This window comes from Eumetopias jubatus, unplaced genomic scaffold (genome assembly GCF_037043125.1).
Source record: "Eumetopias jubatus isolate StellerSeaLion01/CBP00866 unplaced genomic scaffold, mEumJub1_p1.0 scaffold_6, whole genome shotgun sequence".
Lineage (NCBI taxonomy): Eukaryota > Metazoa > Chordata > Mammalia > Carnivora > Otariidae > Eumetopias > Eumetopias jubatus.
The window spans coordinates 113,563,312-113,576,607 of record NW_028274812.1 but is presented as its reverse complement, the minus strand read 5'-3'; the positions used below and the strand labels follow the sequence as shown (position 1 = coordinate 113,576,607).

The 13,296-nt window shown below is 36.4% G+C and overlaps 1 protein-coding gene across 1 annotated transcript in view; it reads left to right on the top strand.

Moving 5' to 3' along the window:
- The window catches only part of DNAH8 (dynein axonemal heavy chain 8), a 395,922-nt gene that overhangs the window by 299,944 nt on the left and 82,682 nt on the right, over window positions 1-13,296 (top strand). The window contains exon 81 of the mRNA XM_088024365.1: window positions 617-819. Within this exon, the coding sequence (XP_087880491.1) occupies window positions 617-819 (203 nt within the window). The remainder of the gene's footprint in view (window positions 1-616; window positions 820-13,296) is intronic.

Sequence of the window (13,296 nt, the reverse complement as noted above, 5' to 3'; positions counted from 1 at the left end):
TGCTCCTGTGGATTGGTCTGAATGAGGAATTGCTTACCTGAAGGTGATAGCTTCAGTGACTAGAGATAATCAGTGATGTGATTTTTTAAAAATATTTATTTACGTTTAGAGAGAGAGAACATGTGTATGGGAGCAAGGTGGGGGAGGGGCAGAGGGAGAGGGAGAGAGAGACTCTCAATGCAGGGCTTGACCTCACAATCTTGAGATCATTACCTGAGCCGAAATTAAGAGTCAGACGCTTAACCAACTGAGCTACCCAGGCGCCCCATCATTGATGTGATTTAAAAAAATAACTAATTAAAGCTTCAGAGTAATTGGTCTTTCTGAAAATGAGACAATTGGATCAGCTGGCTTCTAAGTTTCCTTCCAGATTGGCAACAGACTCTGTTGTTACCGGCTCTCCCCTATTTCTTGCCAGTGCCTCATACCAAAACCACATGATTAAATTGATATTCATCCAGGGATGGAAAAACTTCCCATCCTTTCACGGACCTGCAAAAGGGAGGATTACCTTTTTGTCCTTTGCTAATTAAATATGTTCTTTACATGCTTAGAATTAAATAGAATAAAAAATGAACACACTGAATTTTTCCCTCTAACTTGTATTCATTTCTAGGTCTTGGTGCCCAGACCGTACTGTTTTTCAAGCAAGGAAGTATATTGCAGATTCTTTGGAGGAGAAGTACACAGAACCAGTTATCTTAAACCTGGAGAAAACTTGGGAAGAAAGTGATACACGGACACCTTTGATATGTTTCCTGTCCATGGGATCTGATCCCACAATTCAAATTGATGCATTGGCCAAGAAACTGAAGCTGGGTATGATCAGAAATCTATGCAATTTAGCAAAGCTTCCATATTTTTGTCTCAAACCTTGCCTTTCATAATTTCATAACTGAATCTTAGAAGTGTATCTACAAAACTGAGTTAGAAAAAATATTAAACCCTTTCCTCCCTTTTTAAATCTCCTAGAGTGTGGGTATGATACAGATACCTTTGTGCAGAGAAGAACACGCTTGTTATTTTTGTTATTTTTTTTTTTTTAAGTTGTAAGCAGAGGAACATAGCACACGGATAGCAGACTAACAAGAATGAACATACAGGGGTATTGCCATGTCCATATAAAATTGCAGAAAAGTCTATTTGGTCACAAATTAAAAAACTGTAACCACTATGACACACAGCAATTAGGGACTTATTCATTCTTTTTTTTTATGCAACTTTTTTTAAAAATTTAAATTCAATTAGCTAACATAGAGTACCTCATTAGTTTTTGATGTAGTGTTCAATGATTCATTAGTTGCATATAACACCCAGTGCTCATTACATCACGTGCCCTTTTTAATGTCCATCACCCAGGTACCCTATCCCCCACCCACCTCCCCTTTGGCAACCCTCAATTTGACCCAGAGTCAAGAGTCTCTCATAGTTTGTCTCCCTCTCTGATTTCTTCCCCTTCAGTTTTCCCTCCCTTCCCCTGTGGTCCTCTGTGCTATTTCTTATATTCCACATATGAGTGAAACCATATGATAATTGTCTTTCTCTGATTGACTTATGTCACTTAGCATAATCCATCCATGTCGATGTAAATGGTAGGTATTCATCCTTTCTGATGGCTGAGTAACATTCCACTGAGGGATTTATTCATTCAATAACCCTTTAGTACAGGCAGCAAGCTAGATTCAAGAAGTACAGAGATGACTACAACATAGCTGGGAAAGACAGACATGTAAGCACGTAATTGTGACAATGCTGTAGGAGTTATCCAGACACACCAGACTACAAGATTCAGACCTACTCAGACTGCAAGGGGAACAGAGGAAAGCATCACAGTGATGATATTTTGAGTAGGATCTAAAAAATAGATAAAATTTCACCAGGTGGGATGGTAGGCGGTAGAAGGAAAGTAGCTCCAGGGGGAGGAGGCAGGGCAAGGAGTTAGAAACACACAAGTAGTGAGAGCAGTTACTGAGGCAAGGATCTGTATGAGGCAGAGCACATCTTGGTAAGAGTGAGTCACCCTTTTATAGGATGGCTGTTTGTAGGAGGGCTGTTTATCTGCTCTTCATACTCTGGACATCAGAATGTGTTTGGAATTGCCATTTGGTATCTTTCAGATTCAGATCTCTATATCTATACCTTATTGGTTTAACTCATTCATGTCTTTATGAAAATTATTAAAGTGATTGATTATGAATAACTAAACCTACACTATGAAATAAAACTTACATTGAGTTCATTATTATGTTAACATGACATGATATAAAATCAGTTCATTCCTCTCTGAGTATTCACCATGTGTCCTGCACAAAGAAATTACTGTAAACCATTAGCTGAGGGTAGCATTGTCTGTGTTCATTCCCTCTTTCTTCATCTTGACTTTGCTCTATTGTCACCACACCCTTCTACGTTTGTATGGATCCGTGTTTGAATGAATCCGTCACTTTCTTCAGTCTGAACACTGATAGAGCTCCCAGGTTCTAATAGCAACTGTTCCTGATTAAGTCTCATTAACCACCTTTAATGTAGGCTGTGTTGCTCTGGTATTTATGGCAACATGCCAGTCATCTTCATTGGTCTAAGAGTGATGCCTCTCTTGCAGCCCTGTAGTTTGCAAATCTCCCTCAGATGTATTCCTCTATGGAGTTTTGTCCCATTGCTTTCTCTAGCTGCCCCACTTCTCTCTGCTTATGGGTTTCTTTTCCCTGTCTTACTATGAACCAATCTCCATGTGACAGAACTCTTGGTCTCTGGTGGCTCATGAGCTTCACTGCTTACATGTTCAGTAAGTTCAGCACTCTCAGGGAAAGTCCTTTTACTCTCTTGGTCTGAAGCCCAAATATCAAGGGAAGAAATTAATTGGTTTTGCTTTGGTCATGTGCTCCTTCCTGGACCAATCAATGAACTGCTGTTGCAGAGATGGGTTCATAGCAGGAACCCAATGTATGGAGCTAGAGTGGGGTCATTTCTTAGGAGGAGATATTTTTCCTAGAAGATGTGTGTATTTCCAACTAGAATTACAATGTCAGATGTTACCTGAAAATAGTGCTATTGTCTAGGACAAGAGTTTAAGAATAGAATTAAGAAATTCAAGGTCTCCATGGGGAGAAATTATAACCATGACATTAAATGAATCCATAAGGCTGGAGTTGTGCTATTACCTTTAGTGTTATTACATGTTATCATACTACTTTGCTTGGCAATTTGGTGATTTTCATTTCTTGTCATGACTTTAGTTTTTCCAACAATTGTTCAAGTTTCTATTGGTTATTTTATTAGGATGCTAAAACAGAGTAGATCTGATCCTGAAGGACCCAACGATTTTTATAAAGAACTCTTTGCTGAATAATTTTCAAGAATGCTAGAGATTCTCATGCTCTTCACTGCTTTGGATTAAAAAAAAATCCCTAAAATAGCTGTGAAAATGGAACTATTATATAGACAGAATAACATATTAATCTAGTCTCTACCACAAATATTTTATTTGGGTAATTGGATAATAGATAATCACAGAATGCTCAAGGTAAATAGGCTGGAAATCTTGAAATCCAACTACCTTATTTTATAGCTGGGGAAACTAAGGTCTGAAGATCAGGTCAGACAGCTAGTTGGGGACAGGTCTTAGGGGGGACAGATAAGGTCAGGCCTTATCTCAGGGCTTCCAAATCCCACTACAGTGGTGTGCTCTTTCATTCCCTCTCACTACCTTCCTTGGATGAATTAACCAGTTAACAGACAGCAACTTGAGGGATGGGCCCGAGTCAAATATATTTTTGTAAGAAAATCAAAACTTATCACTATGGATATTGTCAGGTGCCTGTCAGACTCTGCAGTGAGAGATTTGGAACAGATAAATTCTGCTCAGAAGCACTGGGTGCCTGGTGAAGAGGGAGAAGAGACAGAAGGCTTTAGCATGAGAACCCTACCAGAACCTGGATAAGGGAGAAAAGGGGTCCCAGAGGAAGGAGGGGTTTGAAAATAGAATCCAAACACAAATGAAAGGGAACAAGCAAAATACAAACCCACAAATATACAGAGGAAGGAATGAGAAAGTGGGTATAAAAACATATACAGATGAAAAAATTTAAGTAAGAGAGTAGTATATAGTTATGGTAATAACCTTTAAAATACCATTAAAATTCACAAGTTTGTAAAAAAATACAAATTTACAAAATGTTCTCAGAAAAGATAGAAAAACCTGAATACACCAATAATCAAGATGAGAAAAATTAGAAGTTTTTAAACTATGACCTCAGCAAAGGCCCTGGGCTTGGATGATATTTTTAGTAAATCCTTTAGAAATTTCATGTTTTATTCCATTTCAGGACAAGGAGAAAGAGGATATATTTTCCTCTTTATTTTAAGACAATAGCATTATCTTGATATAAACAGACAAGATAGTAACTTCATAAAAGAAACAAAACTACAGATTGATCCTACTTATCAATATAAATGGATCTTGACTAAAATGCAAACAAGAAGAAATCATTATAAAATTAAAAAAATAACATGCATAAAAAGTAATAATTTGCCTTGACCAAGTAGAAATGCATAGATGAATATAAGAAGGATATAGAGTTAAGAAATCTCATCACAACAAGAAGTAGAAGGCTTTTCCTTAGACAATCATATTATTACCTTGATAAATGCTAAAAAGGCATTTTATAAAAATTCAGCATTTGTATTTGACTTATAAGAAGTTGAAACAGAAGAATATTTTAATATGGTAGTGAATATGAACTTCAGACATCAACATTTTACTTACTGGTAACCAACTAGACACATTAAAGTCAGAAATAAGATAAAGATGTCTGCTATCACCACTATTATTTGGCATTGTTGTGGAAGATGTAGCTAATATATTGTAAGAACCATAAATAAAAGATATAAGTAGTGGAAAGGAGGGACAAAAATCATCATTACTCTCAGGCAATGCAATTGTGTAACTAAAAGCAAATGAATCAACTGAAAAACTATTAGATTTAACGGGACAGTTTGGTAAGGTGGCTGGTCACAAAATAAATATATAAAAAAGTTAATGGAGCATTCTTGTAAAATAAAATGTTAAGATCCCATTCACTATAGCAATAAAAATAAAACTGAGAAATAATTTTTTAAAATATCTATTAGAAGAAAACTATAAAACTTTCTTAGAGGCATAAAAGTAGGTTAGAAATAATGGAGAGTTAAACCACATTCCCAGTGTAAAGATTCAATATTGTAAAGATGTCAATAGTCTCTAAATTAATATATAAATTGAATGCAAGTCTAATTGAAATTCCAACTATATTTTCTGTTCTGATTGGATAGTAGAGGGATCTTAGATCATCTAGAACAAGAAATGGACAAGAATAACCAAGAAAGTTTTGAAAAGGAAAAAGAATAATGGGGAGCAAGCACCACCAGATTTGTAAACCTTTATCAAATGGCAATAATTTAGTCAGTGTGGAACTGGCTCAGAGTAGATAAACAGATCAATCAAGCAAAATGAAAGGCCTCAAATTAGCTCTACTATCTATAATAGCTGAGTCTATGATAAGATTCACATTTCAAATCAATGGAGGAAAAATGGATTAGTCAATAAACATTGTTAGGATAGCTGGTTAACTTTAGGAAAAAGTAAGAATTTTATCTCACTTTAAACTCCAAAGTAAAGTCTAGATTAATTAAGCTATAAAAGAAAAAAAAGAATATATTGATACTATTGGGGTAGCTAAGATTTTCTTAATCATAATACCAGACTCTAAAACCAAGGCAGGTAGTTTGACTGGATGAAGTTTTGAAACTTCTGTATGTCAAAGCAGTATTAATAAAGCATAAAAGAGGATAGATATGTGGGCTGGGAATGACAGCATTCCATTTCAGCTGGAGACACTGGCAGTCCTTTTTAATATATATATATATCACAAATCTAAAATATTTGTGTGCTTTGTCTTAACTATTCTATATGTATGAATTTCTTCTAAGAACATATCAAGAGATACATATCAAGATTTATATACAAAAATATTTCATCTAGCGCTATTTATAATACTGAGAAATTGAAAATGTCTTAAATATACAAAAGGATTGAATGAACAAGGATGCATCAACATGATGGAATGTTGTGCCACCATTAAAAACTTTTCCAATAATATTTAATGACAGTAAAATGCTCACAATATACTGTTAAGAAGGAGAGATTTAAAATAACATAAATGAGTATGTATATATATAATATGTAGATAGGTAGATAGAAAATTTTTAATTCAGGTGGGTCTACAATCCCTTACTCAAAACCCTTGGAACCAGATATGTTTCAGAAATCAGAATATTCCAGCTTTTGGAAAGGTAATATTTCATATGTTATATAATATAGTGCAGGTAAGAGTATTAATATTCATAGAGATAGGGATAAATAAAATCTATAAATAGCTTCATACCCGTCAGGTCAATTTTTGTCATTACAATGATTTTGTGCAAAATTTTCAGTTTTCATAACATTTTGAATTTTAAAATGAGGGTGATTGTGGATTATGCATATTAAAAAGATAAGAATGAAAATCTAGGGAGGATTATTCATGAATTTCATTTCCTTCCTTATACTCTCTTGTATTTTCCAGTGCTTTCACTATGAGCATATATTACTTATTTAGAGGGATGCCTGGGTGGCTCAGTTAGTTAAGTATCTGCCTTTGGCTCAGGTCATGATTCCAGGGTCCTGGGATCAAGTGCCACATCAGGCTCCTTGCTCAGTGGGGAGCCTGCCACTCCCCCTGCTTGTGCGCTCTCTCTCTCTGACAAATAAATCAATAAATAAAATCTTTTTTAAAAAATTACTTATTTAGAAATAATAATAAAACATAGAGGAAAAGTGAAAGAGACACAAGCCTGATTTTGGAAAGAAATGGAAAGGCAGTTGAATTCTTATTAGAGTTCTCAAATACAAACAAACAAAAAAACCTAAACCACCAAAGTGTAATTATACTTTTTTACCTGCAGCAACACTTCCTACAATACCCTCTGCAACCATTCTTCTTTTGAGAGTTCCTCTTGTGATGTTATGGCATCTTTCTACCACATCTCTAGAAATTTAGACTTGTACTGCCTTTTAAATCTTTATTTATTTATTTATTTATTTTATTTACTTGAGAGAGAGAGAGAGCACAAGTAGGCAGAGTGGCATGCAGAGGGAGAGGGAGAAGCAAGCTCCCCGCTGAGCAGAGAGCCTGATGCAGGGCTCGATCCCAGGGCCCTGGGATCATGACCTGAGCCAAGGCAGCTGCTTAACTGACTGAGCCACCCAGATGCCCCTAGAATTGTACTGTCTTTTATCTCACTGACCCCTGCCCTTTGAGACCTTTCTCCTCCTAAGTGCAAAGCTTGCTCACTTTTCCAATGTCAATCAATCTAGTTGTTCCAGACCATTCAGAAAATTTATGAAATATTTATTGACATGTTAAAAATGAAGAAAGATTGCAAGTCAATAACCTTAAAATACTAGGAAAAGAAGAGCAAATTAAATCCAAAGCAAATAAAAGGAAACAATAAATATTTCAGTGGGAAAAAAAATGAAATGGAGAATAGACAACAACAAAGGATCAACAAATCAAAACTATCTTCTTTGAAAAGATCAACAAATACCTAACAGCCATTAGTTTAAAAAAAATTAGAATGTTGGTAATATATTGAGCCCCACTCCATAGGGCCCCACCCCCACTCCACAAGACTGTGGAATATGCAAAGAGGTTAATTTAAATTATCCTTTTATAAAGATCAGAAAATATAATTTTATGATCAGTAACTTGCCCAAAGTCATAAAGGTGTAAGTGAACATTTGATGACAAGGGAAATAAAGAGTAGCACGGGGAAATTCACTCCCAGAACTTGTTAGACTGGGAAGTGAGTCCCAAGGGTTATGGGAGAAAAAGAACCTTAAATTTAAGAAAAGGGAAAGTCTCCATAATGGATAATGTATGCCATTACTTCACAATAAAAAACAAACAAAAACAAAAAATGAAAGAAAAGAGAAAAAAGGAAGGAAGGAAGGAAGGAAGGAAGAAAGGAAAGAAAGAAAGAAGAAAAAGAAAGAAAGAAAGAAAAAGAAAGAAAGAAAGAAAGAAAAAGAAAGAAAGAAAGAAAGAAAGAAAGAAAGGGAGAAAGAAAGAAAAAGAAAGAAAGAAAGAAAAGAAAGAAAGAAAGAGAGAAAGAAAGAAAGAAAGAGAAAAGTAAAGAAAGAAAAAGAGAGAGGAAGGAAGAAAAAGAAAGGAAAAAGAAAGGAAAGGAAAAAAGGAAGAAAAAAGAAAACAAAATTGACAAATCTTCCGTTTGACCAAGAGTAAAGGAAAGAAGACTAAGATTACTAAAATCAGGAATGACAGGGGGAATATCACTATTGACCTAACAAAAATTTTAAAAGGATCATGAGAGAATACTATCAATGATTATGCCAATAAATTAGGTAACCTGAATGAAGTGGGCAAATTATTAGCAAGAGACAACTACTGGAAGTTACTCAAGAAGTAATAGAAAACCTGTATAGAACTATAAGAAGTAAAGATATTGAGGAGGAGGAAAGATGGAAGAAGAGTAGGAGACCCTCATTTCATCTGGTCCCCTAAATTCATCTAGCTATCTATCAAATCATTCTGAACATCTGTGAATTGAACCTGAAATCTAAGAAAAGAATTGCTGCAATTTATAAATAGAAAAGTGACCACTTTCCGCAAGGTAGGAGGTGCGGAGAAATGGATCCAAGGCAATATATTGGAAGATAAACTGTGGGGTAAGGGAGCCTCCATAAATCAGCATTGGAAAGTAATACAGCAGCTGAGCGCAAAATCAGAACTTCTAGAAGTCTGCTCCTGTGAAGGACATCCCTGCCTGAAAGGTGCTCAGGTGGCAAAGGGGGGCAGAATGCTAGGTGGAACAGTGTGGTCTCAGGATCCCTGGGGTAACAGAAAAAAAGTGGGTGCCTGAGTGTGGCAGAGTTTCCAAGCATTGGAGCAGGGAAGCCAGCTACAACCAGCAAGACTTGGAGTGGCCTCTCAGCTCCATTTGCCATAAACCATGAACCATGGCAGGATTTGGGGACTACTCCCCAGTGGGGGCTCAGCAAGTGGCAGAACAACTGTGAGACCCTGCTCCTTTCCCCGGGAGGAATGGTGCAGGTGGGCGCATGATCTGGTGATCACTCCAAGCGTGGGGCCCAGCACGCAGTGGAGCCATGGTGAGACCCCCCTCCCCCCAGGGAGGATTGGTGCAGGTGTGCACCACAGGAGTCTGCAGAGTTTGGTGCACACAGAAGTGATTGACTGTTTTTCCCTGAGGGTGCACTCAAGAGTGGGGGCCACAACTGTTCAGCTCTGGGGCTGGAGATTGGGGTGCTGCCATTTTTTTTCATCCTCTAAAGTGGTGTGAAAAGCCTTCAGAGAACAAAAGCCACATAGAGCAACCCAAAGCAGTTTACACTGAGCCCGGCCCCCTGACAAGGGGTGGTGTGACTCTGCCCAGGCAAAGACACCTGAGAATCAGTGCAACAGGCCCCTCCTCCTGAAGACCAACAGGAACATCAGGCTAATACCAAGTTTATGGATCACACAGAACTGAAAAACTCCTGAGCTAGGGGAAAATAGCATACAGAATTTGAGGTTTTGTCTCATGATTCTTTAGTCTTTCAGTTTAAAAATTTCTTTCTCTCGTTTTTTTCCTTTTCAACTAGCATCTTACTGTATCAACTCTTCTTTTAAGTCTTTTTTTTAATTTTCATTTTTACATTTATATTTTGTAGATATGTTCTTCATTTTTGGCTTCCTTTCACTGTATTCAATTTTATTTATATTATATATATGTTTTTATTTGTATATATATGTTTTTATTTCTTATATATATATATGTTTTTATTTCTTTACTATTTTGGGATCTAGTGTCTGTTAGATTATATTCTCTGCCCCCGCTTCCCTTTTTTCTTTTTATTTGGTTTCTGATCTCTTCAGATTTGTCTAGTGTATACTTCACTGGGGTCGTGGTTGATATTTTTTATTTTGTTGTCTCGTTCATCTATTCTTCTCTGGACAAAATGACTAGAAGGGGAAATTTACAACAAGAGAAAGAACCAGAGATAATACTCTCTGCCATAGATTTAATCAATATGGATATAAGTAAAATGTTGGACCTAGAATTTAGAATAATGATCATAAAGATACTAGCTGGGCTTGAAAAAAGCATAAAAGACACTAAAGAATCCCTTAGTGCAGAATTAAAAGAAGTAAAATCTAATCAGGCTGAAATTAAAAATGTTTTAACTGAGGTGCAGTCTAAAGTGGATGCTCTAATGGCTAGGGTAAATGAGGCAGAAGAGTCACTGACATAGAAGAAAAATATTATGGAAAGGAAGAAAGCTGAGGTAAAGAGAGAAAAACAACTAATGCATCATGAGGTGAGGCTTTGAGAAATCAGTGATACCATAAAGCGAAACAATATTAGAATAATTGTGGTCCCAGAGGAAGAAAAATGAGAGAGGGACAAAAGGTATATCTGAACAAATCATAGTTGAGAACTTCCCTAATCTGGGGAAAGAAACAGGCATTCAAGTCAAGGAGGCACAGAGAACCCCCTAAAAAAAAATAGATCAATACCCCAACATATAATAGTGAAGCTTGCAAATTTCAGAAATAAAGAAAAAAACCTGAAAGCAGCTTGAGACAAGAGATCCTTAATCTACAAGGGTAGAAATGTTAGACTGGTAGCAGACCTGTCCACAGAGACCTGACAGGCAAGAAAGGGCTGGCATGATCTATTCAGTGTACTAAATGAGAAAAACATGCAGGCAAGAATACTTTATCCAGCAAGGCTGTCATTCAGAATGGAAAGAGAGATAAAAAGCTTCCAGGACAAACAGAAACTAAAAGAATTTGTGATCACTAACACATCCCTGTAAAGAATATTAAAGGGGATTCTGTAAGTGAAGAGAAAGCCCAAAGGTAACATAGACCAGAAGGGAAAAGAGACAATATAAAGAAACAGTGACTTTACAGGTAATACAATGGCACTAAATTCATATCTTTTAATAGTTGCTCTGAATGTAAATGGGCTAAATGCTCCAAAAGACACAGGGTATCGGATTGGATAAAAAAGCAAGACCCATCCATATGCTGTCTACAAGAGACCCATCTTAGACCCAAAGACACCTCCAGATTGAAAATGAGGAGGTGAGAACGAGTTATCATGTTAATGGACATCAAAAGAAGCTGGAGTAGCAATCCTCATCTCAGACAAAATAAATTTTAAACCAAAGACTATAGTAAGGGATGAAGGGGAATACTATATCATGCTTAAAAGGTTTTTCCAACAAGAAGGTCTAATAATTATAAATATTTATGCTCCTAACTTGGGAGCAGCCAGTTATATAAACCAATTAATAACCAAATTAAAGAAACACATTGATAATAATACAAAATAGTAGGGGAATTTTAACACTCCACTCACAGCAATGGACAGATTGTCTAAGCAGAAAATCAACAAGGAAACAAGGGCTTTTAATGACACACTGGACCAGATGGACTTCACAGATATATACAGAGCACTCCATCCTAAAGTAACAGAATACACATTCTTCTTGAGTGCACATGGAACATTCTCCAGAATAGATCACATACTGAGTCACAAATCAGGTCTCAACCAGTACCAAAAATTGGAATTATTCCATGCATATTTTCAGACCACAATGCTTTGAAACTTGAACTCAATCACAAGAGGAAATTTGGAAGGAACTCAAATACTTGGAGGTTAAAGAGTATCCTACTAAAGAATGAATGGGTCAACCAGGAAATTAAAGAAGAATTTTAAAAATTCATGGAAACAAATGAAAGTGAAAACACAACTGGTCAAAACCTTTGGGATACAGCAAAGGCGGTCCTAAGAGGGAAGTACATAGCAATACAAGCCTGTCTCAAGAAACTGGAAAAGTCTCAAATACACAAGCTAACCTTCCACCTAAAGGAGCTGGAGAAAAAATAGCAATAAAGCCTAAACCAAGCAAGAGATGAGAAATAATAAAGATTAGAACAGAAACCAATGAAATAGAAACTAAAAGAACAGTAGAACAGATCAATGAAACGAGAAGCTGGTTCTTTGAAAGCACTAATAAGATCGATAAACCCCTAGCCAGACTTATCGAAGAGAAAAGAGAAAGGACCCAAATTAATAAAATCATGAATGAAAGAGGAGAGATCACAACCAACACAAAGGAAATACAAACAATTTTAAGAATATATTATGCGCAACTATATGCCAACAAATTAGGCAATCTGGAAGAAATGGATACATTCCTAGAAACAGTTTCTAGGAAACTGAAACAGGAAAAAACAGGAAACCTGAACAGACCCATAACCAGTAACAAACTTGAAGCAGTAATCAAAAATCTCCCAACAAACAAGAGTCCAGGGCTGGATGGCTTCACAAGGGATCTACCAAACATTTAAGGAAGAACTAATTCTATTCTTTTGAAGCTGTTTCAAAAAATAGAAATGGAGGGAAAACTTCCAAACTTGTCCTATTAGGCCACTATTACCTTGATCCCAAAGCCAGACAAAGACCCCACCAAAAAGGAGAATTATGGACCAATATCCCTGATGACACGGATGCCAAAATTCTCACCGAGATACTAGCCCATAAGATTCAACAGTACATTAAAAGGATCATTCACCACGACCAAGTGGGATTTATTCCTGGGTTGCAAGGGTGGTTCAACATTCACAAATCAATCAATGTGATACATCACATTAATAAGAGAAAGGACAAGAACCATATGATCCTCTCAATTGATGCAGAAAAAAGCATTTGACAAAATACTGCATTCTTTCTTAATTAAAACTCTCCACAATGTAGAGATAGAGGGAACATACCTCAATATCATAAAAGCCATATATGAAAGGCCCCAGTAAATATCATTCTCAATGGGGAAAAACAGAGCTTTTCCCCTAAGGTCAGGAAGGTGACAGGGATGCCCACTCTTACCACTGTTGTTCCCCATAGTAACAAAAGCTCTAGCCTCAGCGATCAGACAACAAAAAGAGATAAAAGGCATTCAAATTGGCAAAAAAGTCAAACTCACTCTTCGCAGATTACATGATACTTTATGTGGAAAATGCAAAAGACTCCACCCTAAAATTGCTAGAATTCATACAGAAATTCAGCAAATGGCAGGATTTAAAATCAGTGCACAGAAATCAGTTGCATTTCTATACACTAACAATGAGACAGAAGAAAGAGAAATTAAGAAATCGATCCCATTTACAATTGCACCAAAAACCATAA